Source organism: Thunnus maccoyii, chromosome 15 (assembly GCF_910596095.1).
Source record: "Thunnus maccoyii chromosome 15, fThuMac1.1, whole genome shotgun sequence".
Lineage (NCBI taxonomy): Eukaryota > Metazoa > Chordata > Actinopteri > Scombriformes > Scombridae > Thunnus > Thunnus maccoyii.
In genome coordinates, this window is record NC_056547.1 from 20,799,618 (window position 1) to 20,823,142 (window position 23,525).

At 40.3% G+C, this 23,525-nt stretch overlaps 3 protein-coding genes across 4 annotated transcripts in view; all 3 read left to right on the top strand.

Annotated features, from left to right (window-relative positions):
• Positions 1 to 334: 334 nt before the first annotated feature.
• Positions 335 to 7,637, top strand: LOC121912985 (gasdermin-E-like). Its single transcript, XM_042435578.1, has 10 exons — positions 335 to 728; positions 2,107 to 2,344; positions 2,495 to 2,687; positions 2,938 to 3,106; positions 3,232 to 3,352; positions 3,818 to 3,961; positions 4,901 to 5,022; positions 5,445 to 5,634; positions 5,722 to 5,792; positions 6,177 to 7,637. The coding sequence occupies exons 2-10, from the start codon at positions 2,134 to 2,136 to the stop codon at positions 6,408 to 6,410; spliced, it is 1,455 nt and encodes a 484-aa protein (XP_042291512.1). The 5' UTR covers positions 335 to 728; positions 2,107 to 2,133; the 3' UTR covers positions 6,411 to 7,637.
• A 2,423-nt stretch (positions 7,638 to 10,060) lies between these two features.
• On the top strand, positions 10,061 to 13,490 carry nup42 (nucleoporin 42). Its single transcript, XM_042435633.1, has 8 exons — positions 10,061 to 10,377; positions 11,053 to 11,196; positions 11,284 to 11,458; positions 11,562 to 11,650; positions 11,768 to 11,844; positions 12,025 to 12,111; positions 12,189 to 12,291; positions 12,493 to 13,490. The coding sequence occupies exons 1-8, from the start codon at positions 10,191 to 10,193 to the stop codon at positions 13,026 to 13,028; spliced, it is 1,398 nt and encodes a 465-aa protein (XP_042291567.1). The 5' UTR covers positions 10,061 to 10,190; the 3' UTR covers positions 13,029 to 13,490.
• Positions 13,491 to 17,454: 3,964 nt separating this feature from the next.
• The window catches only part of rims3 (regulating synaptic membrane exocytosis 3), a 38,932-nt gene continuing 32,861 nt past the window's right edge, over positions 17,455 to 23,525 (top strand). Inside the window, exon 1 of one of the 2 annotated variants that reach the window (XM_042436520.1) lies at positions 17,455 to 17,765. The gene's annotated coding sequence lies outside the window, so the exon portion shown is untranslated. The remainder of the gene's footprint in view (positions 17,766 to 23,525) is intronic. The other variant, XM_042436521.1, reaches the window with a different exon arrangement.

Genomic DNA, 23,525 nt, shown 5'->3' on the forward strand with positions numbered 1-23,525 from the left:
GATCAGCATGTACCAGTCTTTCAGCATCAAGGCACATGGGCAGTAAAGACTTACTCATATGTTTTCTTTATAGTTTTTAAGAGTGACACGTTTAATAAACTTAAACTGAACTGTACAGGAGGTGTTCTACATTAAACAGGATGTTGTGTACCTGGTGGTAACATTTTTTATAAACCACTTACAAACCACCACCGTTATGCAGATTAACAGCAAAGGTGATATATGAGCAGATCAATATGATTTGCAACATTTCTATTGATACTCTACTTATACAAAAAAAAAGAAAAAGAAAAAAGAAATCAATGAGGCAAGTCTGCTCTTGTCCTGAAACACACGCACGCAGGCACACACATACACAAATGCCAGAGTATGATTATAATTAGCTGTGGAGAGAGTGGGAGGAGGCAGAGGTCTCTCTATCCTGCGCTCTAACTGTATAGTCAATCCCTCTCCCACCATTCAGCCACAGCTCTGACTGAACTGTGTTGTTGTCAGTGATTTTCCTCAACATCCTCGTCGCTATACTTACAGTTTTGTAGTAACACTGCGAGCCAACTGATTTTGTTAAACCCAGAGGACTACTTGTGTGTGTGTTTGGACAACTTGGTCTATTTTTACGCATGGAAACATCGGTGATATTCCAGGAGTGACAACTGGGCGGACGGGAGCTCTGAACAAACGACGCAAAAAATCCTGAATTTGTTGACTTATACTGAAGATAATTAGAGGTAAGCGATAACTAGATATTTGAGTGACTTATTCCTGTAATACCAATCAAACTCGTCAGTTAGATGGCCACCATATAGTCTACTGTCAGTGACGTCCAAACAAGTGGTCAGTTTGATATGTTTTTGCGGTCACGGCATGGCTTTTCTCCACTTTCATTTCATGGATTTAATATTCATAATCAGACTCATGCGTCCGTAAGGTTTGTGCGCAGCTGACCTCACTCTGTAAGCACGCTGGCGCACGTGTGTGTGTGTGTGTGTTTCTATTTAGTATGCACGGCAAGAATGTAGTGGGGGGAAACCCACTGTTTATTTTGTCAAAGAGTTTTCTATATAAATGTATTGTACTTTTAACTTTTTCCTGAATTGGATTAATTGTGACATAGCATCCACTTCAAACAAACTGACAAAAGTAATTTAATATGAATTTTTATAGAAAAACATAGGAAACATGAGCTTTCAAAGAAGCTGATTTGGTAGATTCTGTGTTTGCTTTATGGTGCATGTTAAATTATTTTTATTATCATGTTTTTTCTGTTTCCTGTTTCCTTGGTCCACATAACACCAAACAAAAGAAACATAAAATATTTAGAAACAGCATATTTGAGCTATTGGAAGACATTTTTTTCTATTAGAGAAAGGTCCCCACTGACGTTGCAGTTAATAATTCAGGCCAATGACTCAACACACTGAAACCATGTGAAGTCATGTGAAGCTTGTATCGTAGCTTGCACAGGAAAGTGGTGACATTCTTGGTTTTATTCGGGGGAAATGTTTCAAAGGCCTGGCACTCTTCTTTTTACTCTCATATTTACTGTCCCTAACTGGTTCCTCTCTCTGTCCAGCTTTGCTGTTTTTGATTAACATTCTTCAAACCAAAAGGGAAACAGCTCAAACTTTCTTTCATCCTTTCTCCCTCTCTTCCCTGACAGCACAAATCCCCTTTACGCCTGATTACTTTAGATATTTAAGCTATGAAAACTGAGCCAGAAGAGTGTGTGTGTGTGTGTGTGTGTGTGTGTGTGTGTGTGTGTGTGTGTGTGTGTGTATTTGCATGCACGTGTCTGTGGTGACCTTATTAAGTTAAAAAACATGGTGGGGATTTTCTCAATGTCTTGTGAGTCACTACTTACTGGAGGTAAGATACAGGGGCGTGTGGGGTTACATGGCACTCTCACACACACACACACAGTCTGCTTTTCTGGGACTTCTTAAACATGCATAAATGTTATCTAGAGGGGAAATCTGGGGAGAATAACAACTGTAAATCACCTCTAGTGGTTTAGTAGTTAAATGACAGCACATTAGATTTCTTGTCCTTTCTCTCAGTGCCTTCCAGTGGACAAAATAAGATCAAATGAAAGCCTCTCTTTTCCAGCTGTCTGCAGTCCTCGTCGCTGAAGCCATGTTTTCCAAGGCCACTGCCAACTTCGTTCGTCAGATTGACCCTGAGGGAAGCCTCATCCACGTGTCCAGATTGAACGACTCCCAAAAACTGGATCCCATGGCACTAGTCGTCAAACGAAACCGCATCTGGTTCTGGCAGAGGCCGAAGTACCAACCAACAGATTTCACCCTAAGCGACTTGTTGCAGGGCGACGAGGTGCTTACTCCTGGTATGTAGATGTACACATACAGACAACATGCAAAGTGAATAGAAATTTCTCAAGGGAATATACGATTTTATTTTCCATGCCAGCTACCTTTTAGTAGCACACCACTTGAAACAACATCTGTATGCATGCTAACATCTCATGTCGTGTCAGGAGTGTCTGGGGCTGAATTCCTGTCCTACAATGGGACCTATGGAGACCAACTCCATGGGAAACTGGAAGCCGAGGCTGGCCCTGCTAGTGTGGCATTGGAGGGGCGGGGTGCTGTCAAGCTCCAGTCATGTTTTGGCAAGCTGAGGAAAGAGGAACTGGATGTGAAGAAGCTGTTACGCGACTCCAGTGGCAGGTGTTAAATAATACCTTTATATACTGCTTGCACACAGGAACCAATCGTACACATCAGACATTAGACACCAGTGACTTAACCACAACCACAGAGATCTATAGTGTCATGTTTCTTGCAGTAATACACTGCGCTTTATCTGTCCATGTTTTACATCGCAACCTTTTCATGGGAACATACTCTTCCTGGCCTCATAAAAATTACTTAAACACAACCCTTGTATATTAACATCAACTCTTCTTTTTTGCACTAGGCTGGTGGACATGCAGCACGTGCTGGTGCAGCAGCTGGAGAAGCGGGCTGAGGTGCTGGCAGTGGTGAAGGAGAGGATCCTCACCACCAGCACCTGCACCGTCAGCCAGACAAAAAAGGAGGACTGCACCTTTCAGGGGCTAATGGGCATGCTGGGGAGCCGTGTTAAGGTGAGTGGATCAGGTTGAGAGTGTGTTTTAGGAATTCATTTTATTCTCATCTAATATTACTTACTAGTGTCATCAGTGTATTAGTAGACCAGTGACGGTGTGTGTGTATATGTCTGTATTCTCAGGTGTGTGTGAAGGACAGCAACAACATTGAGGTGGACAGTGATGTTTCCTTGGAGATCCCTTCTGGTACGGTCATTGCATACAGCATCCTGGAACTGGAGATTAAGAAAAGCGGACACTATGGTAAGTGTGTGTGTGTGTGTGTGTGTGTGTGTGTGTGTGTGTGTGTGTTGTTAAAGATAGGCAGAATGAGGTTAATGTGTAGTAGAGAAAAAAGCGTCACCCACAACCTCACTTCTCCATTTGTGATTGTTCTAACTGACCATCAGTAAAACCAAATTCCAGCTTTGTGTTTTTAAAATTGTGCAATAAAAACCTAGCAAATAAGACCATGTCTAAAATAAACATTGCATGAAATAGAGAAGTCAAGCACATGGTAGTATGAACATCTTCACTCAATAGTAAGCAATAAGATCATAAATTTGTTAATGTCCAACAGGCTGATGTTCACTTGTGTTTTGACTGTGTATTGGCTCATATGGTTGTGTATCTGTGTGTGTGTGTGTGTGTGTGCATGCATCAGTTCATTTGTACCTGTGTTTCCTCCTCTGTATGTTGATCTATGATTTTGTGTGTGTATTTTTTTAGAGATATGCCTACAACCTGGCAAAATTGGAGGCTTTGAGGCTGATATGGTTAGGACCTGGTCTCAAGATTCCTTGAATAAAGTGGACGGAAGGTGCTATGATGAGAGCGTTCCAGAAAAAATACCTTTCAGTACGCTGCAAAATGGTTTGTTTCATTCATTCATATATTTAGCCAGGTAGTCATTAGAAAGACAGAAGATTCAACAACCCCCTCACCTTCCCATTTCTCTTGGGTGTCAGGTTTTTTTTTTTTTGTGAGGAAGTGAAACACGGTTGTGCATTCATGGAACTGATGTTACTTCCCTTTTTTCCTCATACACATTGTGGCTTCAATGACTTAAAAAAGGAAGCACTCGAGAAAAACTTTCATTTTTGTTCATGGTATACTGGTCAATCAGATTTATTTTTCTGATATTAACAAAACAGCAACAGATACAATACATCACTCTATACTGTGTGAGTTGACAGTATACTGCCACACTGTCTGAGCATCTCAATCCAAGGAATTTTAGGGCTCATGAGTCAGACTCATGAGCATGCAATGGGCCATTTAGATATATTATGTTGCTGTAGTAATACCTACTCCTACTCAAACCTATTAAATTTTGCAGGAATTGCCAGAATTGATGCACCATATTTTAATCAAAAGTGCAAGGCAGGAGGTCTTGGGAACACAGACTGTGTGGCTGTCTCCAAGCGCACCTGCTAGTTTGGTTCATGTAGGTGTAGCAGCACAGAGCACAAGAGGGCTGAATGGATTATAGATCAGAGGGTGTGGTGTTTAATTTCATATCTGTGAAATAGCTTTCAATCACAATGAAGTAAGACAACAACTTTTAGCAGCCTGGTGTCTTTTGTATGTGATGAAATTTGATTGTAATTGCATGATATGTTCAAGAATTGTAATAGGTCAAGCCTGCAAGATCTTGGTGACTATTTGTAAGAAAGCATAGTGAAATATCAAAAAACAAATGTCAACAATATTCTAGTCTTAAGCATATCAAACAGCTGCTACCAGCCAGCTACTGTCTGACAGTGTAGCTTCAGTTTAAAATCTGATGCAGTATCTCGCTCTCTTTTGCAGGATCAGAGGAGATGGATCTTTCTGCGCTGGCAGAGTTTCCCCAGTCAACTCGACGTGCCTTGTTCCTGAAACTCCAAGAGACTCTGAGGGACAATGTGGCTCTGACATATCTGCAGAGTTATGTGAGTGATGTGATCTATGCGGAAGCCACTACTCAGTTTGGGCTTGAAGCCTTTTTAACAGAAAGCCCGGTTTACAACTGGGGATGTGGATTTTGAAAGATGTGGGTGATGTGGGGTTATGAGTCGACCCAACACAACACTCACCACTGTCAGTAACTACAACCCTGTTTTTGTCTCTTGCAAGTTCCTCAATTTAAAGGGAGACATTATAACAGGGGACATAGGGATAACTGGTTCCTGTGCTCTCATTGTGTAACACAAAACCATTGTTTATTCCTTTTAAGACAGTGAAAAACCATGAAAGCATAATGTCAGTTTGAGCTACAACTCTTTTCTCTAACATTTTCGGTCTTGTCCATTTCCCCGCTTCTTTGTACCTCTCTCTCTCCCTCTCCCTCTCTCTCTTTCCCTCTCTCTGTCAGCTGGAGGAGGAGTTGTATACCGATGAAACACTCAATATGGAAAAGCAGGAGGAGGAGCTGTCAGAGAGTCAAAGAAAACTGATATCAGCCATACTGGACTATATTGGCACAGGCGGTCACAATGAGAACAGCCAGTCTGGCGGCGCTGCTCGCATGAATGCAGCTCACCTGTTGGTCAGTGCCATGGAAGGTGAGGAGGAACTCCAATCTGAATAAAGCTGTAAACATTTTCCACAGTGCTTTTTCCACAGTGTTTTGAGCAATCTTCTTTTTGTAGAGTTGCCTGACAAAACTCTGAGCCTCCTGAGTGAGAGCCACCCTGATTTTCTGGAGGCCTTCGACACACTGGTTAGTGGATTTATTTTATTTAATCTACATTGTTACATTATTGGCTGTTCTTCATGTGTTGAAACTTATTAACTTGTTTTTTTTATTTGACTCAGTGCATAAGGTAAAACTTGGACAGAGAGAATGCATGTCTTACTAGGAGCACTCTATAAATGTATCACTCATTCATCATTGGCTTTGCACAAAGAAAATCTGTTTAATATACCAGCAAACACAGTGAATGAGACAGTTTTACATCGTTGAGGATTTTTTCTCTAATGTCGGAATAATCAAAAACATGTTTTTCTCCTCCTTGAGCACCAGGGAAAAGAGATTTTTCTAAAAATAAAAACCTATCAGACCAGCAACCTACTTATTTTTTTTCAATTTTCTCCCTCCCACCAGATGTGCTTGTTAAAGGAGGGCAGACAGCCGCTCCCCATCCAGTCTCTTCCTGTCCAGCTGCAGGACAACCAGACCTTCCAGCTGGCAGAGCAGCTGCTTAGCTCCATCAATGTGACCCTGAGGAGAGACACCGACTGGCTGCGGGCAGAGACAGAAGATGAACAGGGAGTGCTCACATCGCTCCTCTGCCTCAGCGTACATGGATTATTTTTGCTGTGCAGCGGGCAAAACTAGGCATGTCTGCTTGCGCATTTTTCTTCTTTCATTGTGGATTATGCTCTACCTGTTTCTTTCTTTATTGTTAAATTTATTGGGATTAAGCTTTCTATGGATTTTGCATAAAATATTTTTATTGTTATATTACTTTCATGTTGTTTAATTGTTACACTATGATCAGATGATAGTGTTATATTATTTTTCTTACATAATTTTTGTTACTTAAAGCAAGCACTTACATATTTTTGTAAAAAAAAAAAAAGAAATATATATATTACGTGGTTATTTGTGATACTGTGGCACTGTTCTGGTTCTCACTCTTTTATTCCTTTTAAACCATTAAGGAGGTTGGTACTTGATTAGCACCTTCTATAAATCTATCTTTAAATAGTTGTTGTTTGGTATAAATTCTGTGTCATTACTTTATATGTTTTAATTTTTTTGCCTACAGTGAAAATTTGCCTCATTCATAAATGGGTGGAAAAAAATCTGACTCCGTGCATCAAGTAAAAAGTGCTTAAGCTGAAAACAATTGTTAATACTATAAGCTCAAGAAATGTTTATATGTCATTTCATGTTTTTCAGTGCACAAAATACTTTTGATGCACGCCAACGGTACACAAAATTGGTAACATTTAAAGCTGTAGTGCAGGTGTTTTCTTTCCATTCAAAATTTTTACTTTAAATGAGGCTACATGTTATTACAGCCACTTATATTAAACTAAATATATTTATCAGATGCAATATATATTTAACATTCCCTAAAATGCTGATATTGAATACTAACAGGCTATATTACAGCATTCATAATGCAGTAATAAGAGAATGTAATGAAGTAATAATAATGCAATATTGATGTTTTGATATGACATGTACTTGTACATGAAGTTTTATGAAGCTGCTTTTGCCATGACCTCATTGTCATTTTCCAGTTTGTTACTTTGCATCATAACTTATTGTTGTTTGGAAGGACGTGTCTCACTTTAACCTTCATTAGTACATTTTGAAAAATCTGTGCATTTAAGTGTCTGTCGGTGTCATTCCTCTTTCAGAATGTATCATTTTAGTGGTAGTGGCATATAAAGCTGTCTCCCAAAGATGAAGCAGTGTGACACAAAATGAGAAATCATATTTCTCCATTTTGGAAATCTTTAAGGAGAATGTTTACTTTTGAGGTTAAGTCTTGCACTCTGTGTTAAATAAAAGACTGCAAACTATTAAACTTTATTTTCATTAAAAACTTCACTCATTTTGAGACTTTTATGTACAGGACTCAAGGATCTCAAACAGCATTTTTCACCAGATAAATCTGAGGGGTCGTGAGATGATTAATGGGACAGGAAAGAAGAAAAAACAAAGTTCTGATACACAAATCTGTTTTCAGTTTTTGGACATTTTCTCTAATCATTGATTTTTGGTGAAATATTGGATCATTTGAACATGAATTGAAATGAAACCATGTGAGAAAGTTTAGAGGGAAAAAATACTATTTGGAGGAGCTTTAAAAGCTTGTTATATTATCCACTGTGTCAAATCTTCATCTGAAAAGTAACTAAAACTGTCAAATAAATGTAGTGGAGTTGAAAGTACAATATTTCCTTCTGAAATGTAGCAGAATTTGAAGTATAGTAAGTGTTATGGAATTTTCCATCTTCCATCATCAGGAAGGAGACATTCTCTCCTCTTCATGAGACTCCAGCTGTCTGTGATGTTTTGGGGAAAGCAGAAACCTCTCTGATAAAGGGTAAATCAGCATTGCCATGGTCACCAAGGTCAGAGGAGGCTTTGCTAGACAACACAGATAGGTGAATACGTACATTCTATTGACACAATCAGACATTCAAACCAGAATGTGCTGACAGTGACCTGAAGTTCCATGCAATGTGACCTGAACTGACACAGGTAAAATGCAGTTCCTTGTCTAGAAACTAGTGAACCAATAAGACTAATTTTTCATATTGTAGGTTGATCTGCTTAGGTTAAAGACTAAGAGTCAGACATTCAGGGGAAAAAGTAGCAGAAAATTTACTCAAGTAAATTACAAGTATCTCAGAATTGTACATAAATACAGTACTTGACTAAAGGTACTTAGTTACTTTCCACTACTGACCTTTGTACAAGGGTATGTGTGTATGTTCAACGCTCATTGTACAGCCACACAGGTGTTTTCACTTATGGCTGATTAGACCTTTTCTCGGTATTCTGTATGTGTTCACAGACCATGAATTTTTGACATTTCTTCGACTTTCCTGTTGGCTATACATGTTAGGGTGTGACAACTTATATCTTCACATATTGTTCACTCAGTTGTTATGGATACATACCTCAGTGTAAAAGCGAATCAGAGTGAAGAGTTAGATGACATAACGAAACTTCCAGCATAGCTCTACTCTACCCAACTAGAGAAGTCTAATCAGCTAGAATAATTGAAACACCTGTGCAAGTGTGTATGGCCTTTTTTTTTTTTTTATCTGCAAAATGTGCAGCAATATACAAACACAAAATTACTGTAGAAATGTTACAGAGGTAGCCCACATGAAAAATGGAGAGATAGGCCTATTTTTTTTATATTTTGTGGCCTCTGTGGTGTGAAGTAGGTCTTAGATCTAGGAGAGTGGTTCCTCAAACAAGCTTCTAATGACCTCTATGCCACAGGATGTTCATGCATTTCAAGTGAAGAGTGTAGTTTGCTGATTAAGTAAAACTATTCTTAAAAAAGGGAAGATTAAAGAAAAATCAGAAAAACACAAGTTCTGTTATTTAGGATGACAGAGCGTATTTTCTGTCATCCTAAATGATCTTGAGACTCCTGAAATTGATGTCCTGTTGGGTCCCAACCCCCAGGGTGGGAACCACTGATATATGAGAAATACGATGGAGTATAAAAATCTTGAAAACACTGTTTGGTGTGTGTGTGTTCTAATATAAAATCAGCAGCTGTAACCAACGCCTTGGATTAAAAATGACTGAAAGTCATCTCAATTAAAGAAATTCATATTAAAATTTTACACAGATATTATCCATGTAATGAATTCACTCACAATTTTAGACCCGATGTTTCCCCTTTATGTTCCTTCTTCAAAAGGGAGGTTGAGTCCTTTTCTCCTTTATTTTATGTCTGCACTCATTCAGGTAATTTTGGGACTCAAATTTCCATATTAATCTGGGAGACTCATGAGGTCTTGGTCCCTTTTACAGAAAGTATGGTCTTATCTTTTAATGTAGAGTCTAACAACAATGAAGTTGATAACTTGATAAAATTGATGTGTCTTTCACAAAGCCAGATATCTCCAGTTTCTTCCAAACAAAAACTTGTCTTATGTTAAACTTCAGACATCCTCTGATTCTGCCTGTCGGGTGTCTAAAAAACAAACTAAAAAAAAGCTTTAAAGACATCTCTTGAGAAACATTGTGGACAAAATTGCCAGATGATTTAAATTCGTTTGCAATATTGCTTATTCACTTTTACATTATCAATCTGAGCCGGATACCATTTCAGTATCTTTTTACATTGTACAATTTTATTACTGCTTGTGTTTTTTTGCTTATTTTATTTTATTTATTTAATTTTTCTCCAATACTCCCTGCGTTGATGTTTGTATTGGAATATTACTGTACTGTTAATAAAGTTTAAGAAAAAAAAAGTTAGTTGCTTCGTATGACGTAAATCTCCCCCGACGGAAGCTCGAGTGTCTTCGGCGGCGCCGCATGAAAACAAAACATCACCGCACACAGTGAAAGTTTACGAGCAGAGTAGAGAAGAAACGCTGCATCTGACACAAGCAGCGCCGTGTGAAGATGACAGTGTGCAACTTTTTTCTTCAGGGCCGTTGTCGTTACGGTGATAAATGCTGGAATGAGCACCCGAGGGGAGGACGAGGAGGAGGAGGAGGAGGAGGTGGAGGAGGTGGTGGATACAACAACAACTACAACCGCTCTTCTGCTCCGCAGCAGCCCAGAGGAGGAGGAGGTGGTGGTGGTGGAGGTAACGTTAGGGAGGAATAAACTTCATTTTCTACTTAAGAAAGTGCTCCTGTGGCTGGCCTCTTGAGTGGAAATGGCACGTCGGCTAAATAAACCTCGTAATTTCACACCGACGTGCTTATTTATTGGTGAAGAACTTGATAGAAGTCAGCTTTCGTTCGTCATTCATTAACGTTAAGTCCTTTAGTTTCGTTTCCTCGCCATTGTGTTTTTTGGGAAAATAAGGCGGTAATGTTTTCCAGGAAACCACATTTGAACCTCTATCAGTATAACACGGTACATTTAAACAGCAAACTACATATACTATAGCCTTTAAAATGAACATAAATTCAATTATTTCTTCATGAAGGTAGGATTTGATATCACCCGTTTTAATAGCAACATGCACCAAACATGTTCAGCTTTGTACTTGATATTGGGGATTGTAATGAAGATACTGTTAAACGCTTATTTATTTATGTATTTATTGCATGCACAGTGTTAAACAGAAATATTACCATTTGATGTACTGTACCAGAGATAGCTTAGAGCTCATTTTCATCTGCAGTCCCTTAGGCAGGTCACAATTAAAACATACAACAGCACAATAACAAACAGTACATAGCAAAAAACACACAGGACACATAATACAAAATACTCAGCATTGACTGGTGTTGTTGTTGCATGTTGGTTTCAGGTTTTGGAAACAGAGTTTGGGTGAATCCCTCCCAGCAAAAAGGAGGCAGCTACATCCAGCCGTCATCCTTCTCCTCTCATGGAAGTGATGACTGGGGTCGAGGAGGAGGAGGAGGAGGAGGAGGAGGAGGTGGCAGTGACTGGGGCAGAGGAGGAGGTGGCAGTGACTGGGGCAGAGGAGGAGGAGGAGGAGGAGGAGGAGGAGGAGGAGGTGGAAGTGACTGGGGCAGAGGAGGAGGAGGTGGAGGAGGGAGGAGGGATAACGTGAAGAGTGCTGAATTCAGCTTCTCTGGGCAGAACAGATTTTCAGCGCTTGGTACTCCCAGCACTTTTGACAAGGGAGGAAGAGGAAGAGGAGGAGGAGGGGCTGGAGTAGCAGTTGGTGATGAAGATGATGACAAAAAACTGTGAGTCTGCTTGTTCTTTTTTTTTTTTTTTCAAGTTGCATTAAAATGAGTTTTTGAATGACAAGGAATTTATTCATGCAATGTCTGTCTCACGGTCACCCAGGGAGATGATCCAGATGGACATGGATATTTGGGAGAGCTCAGGGCAGTGGGGCTTCTCTTGTTATTCTGGCTTCAAGACACCTTTGTCTGGTGAGTATCAAAATATAAATTTAATGACATGATTTCTCTTGTTCTTTGTTGGTTGTAAGTAATGGATTCATAGCATGCATCACCAGGACACTAAACCCTAACATGCTTCTCCTACAGGTTTCACTGATCTCTCTCCAGAAGAGCTCAGGTTCGAGTATTACTCCACAAGAGCATCAGGAGATCTGCAGGGCTATGTAAGTGTTGTGTTGCACATGAATGTCATTGCTAATATTTGTTTTTAGTCCAATTACAGAGTAAATGGAGAACTACTGCATGGATACAAGGAAGCTTGTTCCCTTCAAATAAAGATAAAAAGTTATATCTCAATTTTACAATGTATAAGAGTCTAAGAAACGTCTGGTTTGTGTCTTCAGGTTAATGGTATCAATCAGTTGCTAAGTCAGTGGAGAAGCAGAGTCCAAGAGTTGAAGATTATGAGTCCAGCCACCCGTGCAGCTGTGGTGAGGCTTTTTTTTAATTTTATTTTTTAAGTACAGTGAGTATGTTTTGGTATTTATTATATTTACTTTCTTTGCAGCTTGCAGAGTTAAACAATCCAGCACCTCAGGCATCATCCGGTGATTTTGGTTCATCATCAGTGACTGGATTTGGGTCCTCTACATCCAATTTTGGAAGCAAAGGTGAGGATTAAGTATTCTTACTTTTTTGTAGCAGTAGAAGGTTTAAAGTAACCCTGATCTCTGTATGGTAAGAGCGATAACAGTAATTGAGCAGCAGGTTCCACTTGCTTTTTATTGTCCTTTTTCAATATCCTTACTAGTTAATCAAATCCATATCCACCATTTCTCCTGTGTTAATTCTGAATCTTTCTGACCATGTAGGATTTGGGGCCCCGGCACCAGCTGAGGCCAGCAGTTTCAGCTTTGCTGCTCCAACTGGTGGATTTGGTTCTTCAGCAGCACCATCATCCTCCACAGGTTTCGGCAGTGCTCCTGCAGCAGCTCCTACACAACCACCCTCTGGGTTTGGCTCCTCCTCTGCTGCTGCTACTTCATCTTCTAATTTCTCCTTTGCATACCCGACCACCAACAAGCCAGCGGCTTCAGGATTTGGCTCCGCCTCTGGGTTCAGCTTCTCCTCGACAGCAAACAGCGGAGGAGGATTCGGGAGTGGTTTCGGGGCTGAAGCACCTGCTGCAACAGGAAGCAGCACTTCATTTGGACAGACAAGTGGAGGGTTTGGGACAGCTGCTGCACCTCCTGCAGCAGGAGCAGGGTCTGCTGGAGGGGCATCGGACAGTCTGTTTTCACCTGAGAGCAAACTGACTCCAGAAGAACTGAGTCAGTTTAAGGCAAAAAGGTTCACTCTAGGTCAGATTCCTTTGAAGCCTCCCCCAGCTGACATGTTGGTGGTATGATGCTGTGGGGAAACGTTTAAAAATTTTATTTGAAATAAAGAGATAATTTATAAGTGAGATTTTTTTCTGCATAGAACATTTGTTAAAAGCAAATTTATATATTTCTCATTTTTAAGATGCAGCCAATGTATTGGTTTTATTAGGAAAAACACATCACGAATGTGCTTGCATTGGTTCCAATTAGGATTTTCATTTACAAATTATACATTAAGTACACCTGCAGCATACACACTACAGCTTTTTAAATGGTATTTTTAAAAAGAGAACTATTTTTGAGTTACTGAACAATTGAATGTCTTATACTGGTTGGATTGTTGTGAATCATTTTGCCATAGTTAACTATCTGTTGAGATACTGACAGTTAAGTGATCAACAGCTGATGAGCAAGTTTAGAAATAAGGAACTATGTGTATGAGTTTGTGATGACTCAAACTTGATAAAGACATTAAAAACGTGCCTACAGTTTGGTTGGAAACTTTTCTCCACAGACTCTGCACACACAAATCCACACAACACAGTTCAGACACACATAAATATCCAATTACCTACAGATGTGTCCATTTCAATGAATGCTTAATATTTAACTAGTTTCTCATGATATTTTTTAATTACACAATGTCGATTTGCAAGAAGTGTAATTCCACAACTCAGCCAAGAGAGGGTGTCACAATACAAGCTCAAAAATTCCTTGGATTTATGAAATTTTAATGAGGCAGAAAAAGATACAAGGCAAGTGGAAATGATTGTGCAGCTTGCACGCTTTAGGACTAAGTTGACAAGAACAGGCGGCTCCTCACTAGCCTCCAGGCTAAACATTATTCTCCTGAACTTGTATATCCTACGGACAGACCTGTTCATCAGATCTGTTCAATCTACACCAGCATTCAGGGCTATTTCCAGTCAAAGAGAAGCAAGCGTGGGAGTTTGTGGGTGACAGTGACTGAGTAAGCTGTTCAATATGTATTCATTAGGTGCTGAGCACCCGGTGGGACCACAAGAAGAGTAATACAGCGACAAAGAGGCAGCAATAAGCTATTCTGCTGCTATAGGGGCTACGGATTTGCTGACCTGAGCATATTTTCAGCTGACAGGGAGTTTGTGATATCAGCAAGAGGTGAAACTGAGCTTGAACCACCTCCCAGTGTGTCTTAGTACAAGAGTGTGTGTGTCAGTATCTCGTGGCCAGGTCAAAGGCATTGTGCATAAAAACCAATAAATATTATATACACACATATATAAATGGTAGTGCCAGCAACAGTGTGCCACATAGTTATTTTCTCTCCTACTTCTCAGTCTGTCAGTAACCTCTCACCCCCCCACCCCCGCTAGCAGATAGGCCTTATACATAAATAATTCAACAGATTAATGAGCGATTGAAACAGAAACTATCGCATGAAAAGGCACTTGCACACTGATTTCACTGAAACTTGTACAAATTGCATTGACTCTTACACAGATCTAGTCGAGAAATATGGGCATTTGTGCATCTTTGTTCTCCCAAAAGCAAATAAGAAGATCTAATCACTAACTGCTGCAGCATCAAATTGCCAGTCTGCTTGTGTTTTATGTGATGTATGTATGCATGAGCTTGCACAGCGTGGATCAGGGCAATATTAGAGATGAGGGATGAGTCTTTGGATGCCGGCACACATGATGTTTTATTGGGAACATTTAATCACTCTGGGGTGTGTTGAAGACCTGTTATGCTGCCGTGCGATTATATTGTATTAAATATATTATTAGATCTCACTTATCTGACCTGGTGTACTTAAAACGGAGGAATGTCATTTGTGAATGCAACCATTTTCTCTGGGGATTGTTCCCAAGAGAGATCCTGGAATTTGAGAGATGATATTTAAATTGATTGCCCTGAAATGAACACACACACACACACACCTGTCATGTACTGTAAGCACCTCACCTCCTCCTCTAATCCCCAACCTGCCCCACCTTCCTGTGAGATCATAGCTTACACAAACCTTATCACATGACCATGTGATGTGTGCAGTAATTCAATTGACTGTGACCTGGCTCCAGCAACATGGAACAGACGTATACTGTATATATGGCTCTAATACATTTAACACACTTTTCCATAGGGACAATAGGGTCTGACTGTCTTTTCCATTCCCTATTTAGACCATATACTGTAGCCATGTATGTATGTTGCAGCTCTGAATGGATCAATCTATTGAATTATGACTTATGCCTGCAGCTATTAAAATCCCTCGTCCATGGCCGGCTTCTCCAGATCAGCATTTTGCATTACGGCGTTCATTGCTATTACACAGCCATTGTGGTCACTACATCAGCTGATGACAGCAACAGATGCTCCTACCACCGCTCTCTCTACAGAATGCCAATGAGCTGATTCAGATTCAGTGCTGGTGTTAATGTTTGATAGGGGGGGGGGGGGGGGGGGGTGCTGATTCCAGTCGACCCTCCTTACTGTAGCAGCAGAGAACAAGGCTTAGTAATTGGAACAATGAATCCTGTGGTAGAATTGATTGTGTTGTGCCACAGTGGTTCGCCTATGGGAAACAGGCCATTGATCCAAGGCAGCTGATGTATGTGTATTTGAGTGGCTAGCCGCATGAGTTACTGAGTGGCACATATTTCACCTGCATGGGTCTGGGCCTGGGTTTATGAGTTCATATTGAGCCCAGTGCAGCACATTCTCCTGACACACTGACAGTAATAACACTATAGTGAGTAAATGCTGTTGGTGCACAGAATATATGTACTGTACAGGCCCTGGATCATTTGAACTGGAGTGGTACTAAAGCACTAAGTTCTGCAAACTGCACAGGACTGATCTGTATCAAAGCATGATAGTGTTTTTGCATGTGTCTAAGTATTTAATACGAATCAGAAAGACTTTGCTGTGAATATCTTGTCTGCTTTAATTGATTTTTAGAGTTAGATTTTTTCTGTGTGATGATGCAATGCAGGCTGTTCAACAATAATGTAACTGACAGAAACAATGGGATGAATCTCAAGCAAATTTCAAGTCTACAATGCACAGACGTGGAATAAACATTCAAAAATGTAATTGTATAAGCTATCCATAAATCTTTGAACCTGAATACTGTATTCCCGTGATTGCTTAGTGGCTAACTGGGTGAGAATAGACAAAATTTAAGTGCACGCATCAGGCTACAACTACCACATATTGCCACAATTGACAAAAGTCCCAATTAGTAGTGTATTACTTGAATCAGGCTTGGTTGTGCAAGACAAACAATTGTTCTTCTTTACACTCTGCTGTGAAACGATCCAGTGTATCAGATTCTTAATCTTCCAACTCAGCTATGCCCACAGGCACTGGCTATAAAACTCAGACTATGATGAGATTTTACAGCTTCAGAACACCATTATGCTGATTTTCAGCAGATACTGTGAAATTTAGGAGCTTCTCTGTGCAAAGGGTTTCTCTCCTCTGCCAGGCTGGATTACTAGCGGGCAAAACGAGCAACTGCCCAAAGGTTTCCAGACCCTCAGGGACCCTGAAAGTCCCATATTCATTGTGTGTGAGTTAGTTTGTGGTGCTTGGATTTATTTCAGGTTTGCAGGTTTTCTATAGCAGAGAAGCAATAGAAATGACAAGGACCTTTAAAGGTGCCCATAAAACATTTTAGTAAGAATTTTAAATCTCCTTTGTTTGCAATGCGAACTTTTTCTTCCCTGCGATTGAGCATTTCTAGGCATATTACTGCCACCATCTGTCCATCAGAGGAACAGCACAAGACCATCGGCAGGATTGTGTATTGCATCGTGTATACGTCCTTTTGTGTGTACATGACCCAAACAGAATGGGAAGCCAACTGTAAAACCATTGCTCCATAGCTCTACTAATGATCAAAAACACTACAAGTTTTAAGAGCAACTTAACACCCTTTTTTTAAGAGAGTGAATCTGATGAAGCAACGTGTGAAATGCGTATTTCGCTCCTTTTGTTTTTTAATGTAATCCCCTAATAAAATAGTGTCTATCCTAGTATCCTGGTGTTCTCTGAAATACTTTTTTGATACCCCCCTTTTTTAGCTTTATTATGTTGCCTCCAAATATTCAAAAAATGCACACAAACCCAAGGCCTGTGTCAAAATTTACATAGTACACATTCCTAACTCAAGTTGTGTTTAGAATCATAAGTGGGTGGGGGACAGGGGCCCATGGCTAATTTTTGTCCCAGGGCCACCCAGCCGGTGAATCCGGCTATGCAACTGTTTGGTGCACCAGCTTTAAAGATATGTATAAGCTTTGTGGAATACTGCTCAAGCTGTTTTTGCCAGGCTTCAACACAGGCACACATGTAGAACTTGGTGCTAATTAATGAACTCAGGGCATGTTGCATCTTGGTCCTTCCATCTCAGTATTTATTGCTTCCCATACAAGGCCAGACCACACGTTGTCGCTGTTTGACCATATTCCATTGCCAGGGTTATTGCTAGTAATCCCATCTCTCTCCTCTTTCCTCTCTTCTCCTCTCCCCCCTCCCTCCTCCTCTCCTCCTCTCCTCCTCTCCTCTCTCCACAGCAGCGCGTCTCTCACCGCGCCTTGGATGCAGTGTGACCAGCAGCACCGAGACAAGAAACCGTCCAGCAAACCGCCGTCCAGCACACCAGCACAGCAAAAATAAAACCCAAACGATGACATTCTCACAGATACGACAGAAGCAAACAATCATTTGACAACTTTCGACCCACACCTTGCCTTCGCCGCTCCTCGTTGTAAGTGGTAAGTGCTCTGATTCCTTTTTTTTTTTTTTTTTAATTGCGGGGCGCGCACCGCTAAATTTCCGCACAGGGTAATAATAACAGCGCCAAACGTGCGCTGATATTCTGAATAATGCAATTATAGCAGAGCAGGTGATCAGTGATAAGAGGAGCTCAAACTGGGCTCAGTCCTCATTGTTACAATGTCTAGGCCTATTTGAGAGGTAATGGACACCAGATTAAATGATTAGTATCAGCTGGGTTTCTTCTTTTTATTGTCACCTCAGCAGCACCACAAGCCTACCAGTGCCAACGTGCGCTTACAGTTTACAGCTTTCTCCTACTCCTGTCAATCTCATTAACCGTCTAAAAGGATCAGTATAATCATATGAGATGCAATGGACAAGATGATGCACATTAAGGTTGTAGTCATGTGACCTAATTACTCATAGATGTCTTATTTACTTTTTCCAGTTGAAAAGAATGTAGCAAATGATTACAATTTGTATGAGTGTAAGTGCTTGGTTGCTGGAAAAATGGGAAACTAATTGTCTCTATTGATGTCTGGAGGAAAGTTCAGCCATGTCAAAGGTCAGCTGTGCAGTGCTAGTTATCTGTGTAGGGGGCTGTGTGGGGTCAAAGGCACAAAGGTGCCTCAGGATAAGTCAGATGTGCACTGCTTGCCTTTTTGATTGTATTTGTGTGAGAGTGTGTGAGGGAGGGGAGTGTGGGGGAGAGAATAAGGATATTTTCAGAAGCCCGTCCTCTTCCAGCACTCAGGTCAGGCCAAGTGCATGCTGAGGTGTGAGATTATATCAGATGGCCGCACGCACATGTTTACACACACACATACACAGAATTGGGGGGGGGGGCAGAAACACGTGGCGCAGTTTTAGAGATTTTCTCTGAATTTCAGTAAGAAAATAAAACATTCTGAAAAGCTGTTTGATATTTCTGGCACATGTAACTGTTAGTGTTGAGTTTGGAGTGTGAAGCATTAACTAGCACCAAAGGAGCAGGCCTTCTTTGGCCCGTTTTAAGGAGAAAGAGAATAATTATCCATGTGCTTAACTCTTGAAATCCTTTCCTGACTTACACTTGATCCTCTCAATAATCCATTGAGACAGCAATGAGACAGTAAAAGCTGGAAAGAGACTCAACCCCGTACTGTGGAAAGCCATATTCCTATATCTCCATTTACACATTATTCAAACATTTAAACGCAGAAGCCATTTTCCCAAACTCTGCATTCCATATTAAGAAATGTTATCCATCCAAAAATTAAAATAAATAAATAGAAACAAAGAAAGGAAGGAAAAAATCTGTTAACCCATTTTGCGTCTTCAAACAGCTGTGCCACACAGCTCACATGTCTGTTTATGAAGTATTCATGTATTTGTGTCACAGTTTTATTCCACATTTAGATGAGTATGTTTGCCAAGCAATGTTTAGATGTGTGGCACATGAGTTCAGAGGGCACACAGATCCCTGCTCTTCTGAAATATTTACCAGGGTGAACTATATGTGCATGCGTGTGTTGATACACACACACACAAGCGTACATTTTTGAGTCTGAGTGGTACAGAGAGATGCGTCAGATAGTATCAGATAAACTGGCTACTCAAAAGGCCAGCCTGACCGTTATGCACTGTATCATCTTCCATCAAAGAGTCTATTGCTCATGCACACATGTGAATACACACACACACACACACACATGCACACACACACACGCACATGCACACACACACACACACACACACACACACACACACACACACACACACATCTCAAAATTGATAGCTTGAAAGGGCAAAGGCAAAGTCCAGTGCAGCACACACACACACACACACACACACACACACACACACACACACAAAAACACTCATGTATTCACTAACACATCTGACCACACTTCAGATCTGCGGCTGGCTGCTGCTGGTCCTGGTCTTCTTTGAAATGAAAATCAAATGAATACAACCAAGCAGCAGAGCTCAACAGACACTTATCATAGTAATGAGCAGGCTTCGGTGTGTATGTGTGTGTGTGTGTGTGTGTGTTTGTTGTTGCACCTTATGCGCCAGTGTGCACTTGTAGACAACCATCTGTAAAGCGTAATTCACTAGCCAGTTGGTATGTATCATCAAAGAGAGTGGCTAGGATTGGTTGACAATGAATTGTTGGTTGTTATTGCGCCTCACTGCCCACTTAAGACTGGAATGCTAATGAGACACTACAGTCTTGATTACTTTGCAAGCTCACACTCAGATTGAATCATATCCAGAGGGGTTCAGTCAATAAAGATGTGAATATGTGTTTCTGATGTATATTTTTGAAGTTTCTGGTACAATACACAATGTCAAGTGAGCATTCAGTTGCACTTTGAATGCCACTGTACTTTTTCAAAGTGATTCGGTACTTTGCAACAACACTCAGAAAATCAATTCCACTCAACACCTGATATGCTTTTGAGGCTGCTGCAGGGTATACTCAAAGGTCACCTCCAACATAGGCATGCAAGTTACTTTCTTACTAACCTAACACCTGTCTAGGAGACACAAGTCTGCCACGCTATCAACAGTGGAATCAAACATCATCTGTTAGGACTGGAAAGCTACTACTATACTACTTTGCAACATCTGTAAAGGTAATTGCGTGTCAATTTGTATATGCTCCTCACAACTGCATGCTAATGGGAATTTCAGCTGGAACTTTTATGTTAATTCTGGAAGAAATATGGCCACCACTTTGGTCCAAACAGAAATATCTGAAAAAATGTTGAGATTGAGAGCATGTTGCCATTCTAGCATTAGCATTTCAAATCACCGCTGTACCCGAGTAGAGTACAGCCTCACAGAGCTGCTTAGCCAATATAATTGTGTATTACTTTTTACAAGATTAAAAAACCAGAACACAAATGCAATGGTAGATAATTAAAGCCTTAAAATCCAATATATTAATGGCAAAAAAATACTGATCAGCTGATATCCTATTCCAGTAAGAGACCACTATCAATCTGACAGATCAGCAAAACACTCAGACATGAAAGCAACCCCAAAAATGAGGTCACATATAAAAAGGAGATGGGAGAGAAATGAATTGAAAGCCTATAATAGAAGTCTTAAAAACATAAGTAGGAGAGATAAATATACAGCTCTTATCTTGTCCTCCCGCAGGATCTGACCACGTTCCAATGCACACATTGCTTCCAGAGGTTTAGCAGTAAATAAGACGGAGAGGCATGCTTTGTTTGAACCTGGCTGTGTCTCCGCGGGCGTGTTGTAGCCCCCCTCCCCATCCTGAGCTCCACACAGCCCACACTGCTTTTTAAGCTGGGACTTGGTGATCTGGACATTGTAAGTGGGGTGAGATCCTGTGCGCCACTCCGCCCCAGGCGGGCTACCAGCAACCCAGGTGGGATGGAGAGAGGAGGAGGGGCGGTGGCTGAGGGGTAGTGAGAGAGATGTCACTGGCCACATTAGTCACCAGAGAAAGCAGGCCATGAGTCAGGAAAGCTCCCAGTCTCATCCATCACACCCCTCTTAACCCACTTTCCTTCCAGCCCGGCCACTCTGGCTTTTTATTTTTCTATTTTCTGCTAGCTCTCCATCCCCCTGCTGCTGACAGAGTAACTTTACCATCCTTCTTTTGATGGTGATGAAAAGAAGAAGAGGGTGCAAAGAGAATGGTTCAGTGCTGGATAGATTGCGGCAAGATAAGAGAGCGAAGAGAGATTAAGGGTCAAACTTTGGAGTGCTTTACTCCAAAGGTACTTTCTTTTTCCAAACAACTTTTAAATTTGAAGAAAACAAATGTGATGAATAAAAAGGAGTTTGTTTAGTCTGTGTCACTGTGTGGAGGTAAAGAAGATAACACAGTGACATAGTGCGTCTCATTTTCACACCAGATCCCCCATGGTGGTGTGTAGAAGAAGAGACTGTAAGCTGGTGAGAAGGCTGTGTGGTGATAAGTGATGATATGAAAGAGGACTGACTTCTCTAAAACGCTACTGGCTCAAATCCTGGACAAGGTATTGATTCACTGCTGAGATGAAAACATTATATCGCTAGCTCAGCTGTGCAGGGATTAGTAGGGCAAATACATGAGTGAATAAACATTTAAAATTATATGAACTCTACGGGGAAGTGATTTGATTATTATCAAGGAGGCTAAATTCCAGCATTTCATGATTAAAGTATTTTCATATAATCTGTCATTTTTTTGCTATAGAAAGGTAGAAGTGTGTATGTGTGGCTCATGACCTAGCATCCCATAAACAAAAAAGTGGTGAGGGGTGATCTTTTAAACAATCCAACAAGCATTTCCTTTGAAGTATATGGTGGTCCTTATTATAATTTTTAGTAAAGAAGAGGCAAGAAACATGAGCAGTCAAATCATCAGACAGGTTTTAAACAAACCCCCAGGTTACTCAAAATTTACAGACCGATCTCCTGGTTCAACTTTGTTGCCATAGTTGTGTGTACACAATTTGCCTCTGCACATTTATTATTGACAGTTTGGCTCCGCTCACTTCTGGATTTATGTCCAAAAAAAGGTGATTGAGATTATTTGGCTAAACTGTTGTCTTGTTTAAAGCCTGTCTTGTCATTTGACTGCTCATGTTTATGTCATCGTTTTTAGCAGTTGTTGCCAAGTTCCCAGAACTCAGCAGTTAGTTTAGTGAGTAGCTACAATGTTATTATACAGTAACTGATAGAAATTACATGGCCAAAGCTATACAAATAACTTGTAACTGAATCATTCTTTATTGGCTTTAGCAATATAGCAAATGTTGGAACCTTTAAGTTTTTATTTATGTGATTACCAAACAAATATTTGTTATAATAAGATTAGCAAGTTAACCAACACGTGTATTTTTGCAAAATGGTATGGTTATTGCCCATATGGCTAATACTTTTGTGTGCTACAGAAAATTAGGTTGCTAATAGGCCTACTCACCATACACACTGTTGTGTAAAACACTTGCTAACAAATGTTAGCATGGTAAAATAATATTTTATTGAGTAAGAATGTTCTTAATATGGGCCTACAAGCACAGCTCCCATTTTTAGTATTTAAAAGGAATATCATCATTATTAGCATTTAGCATCTATTAGCAACTAGCATGCTAAAATATTAGCATTTATTTTTTGTGCTTTTTTCCTGGAGCATAAAAACTTAGTGAGTGGATGCAGATGAACACAGCCAGCAGTAGTTGTAGTCTCATGGTGATGTAATTCAATTAATGAGTACTTTAATCAATGTTATTTTAATGACAAATGGTCTTTTAAAGACAAAAAAAGCAAATTCTTATATGAAAATACACAGTTTATGTTTGTCATGGTCTGTTAAATGCCTTCTGATAATAAGACATAATAGCTTATCCTTCTGTTTGTACTGCTACATCACTGGTCACAGATGTCTGCTGCATATTTTGATTGAGCATTTCAGTACCGTATAACATTTTAAACAACCTCAGACAGGCTAATTTGACCTGTTAATTGTAGCTCTGATAGAAAAAATGTAAACCTTTGCCTCCCTGCCATGCCTAATTCAACATGATTGAGCCAATTTGCGTGAAAACATGGTGTGACAGATCGAATTTATGTCTGCTGTCACAAGGTGATGTAGAGGGGGTGACTCAATGACTCACCTCATTAAAGATTTTATTGGATAAAAATTTGATTGGGCCAATGGGAGAGGCGAAGCGAAAGCTCCTTATGAACTCCTTTTTCTGTTCATTTCATGGCTGTTAGAATTTGTGTGTGTGTGTGCACCAGCT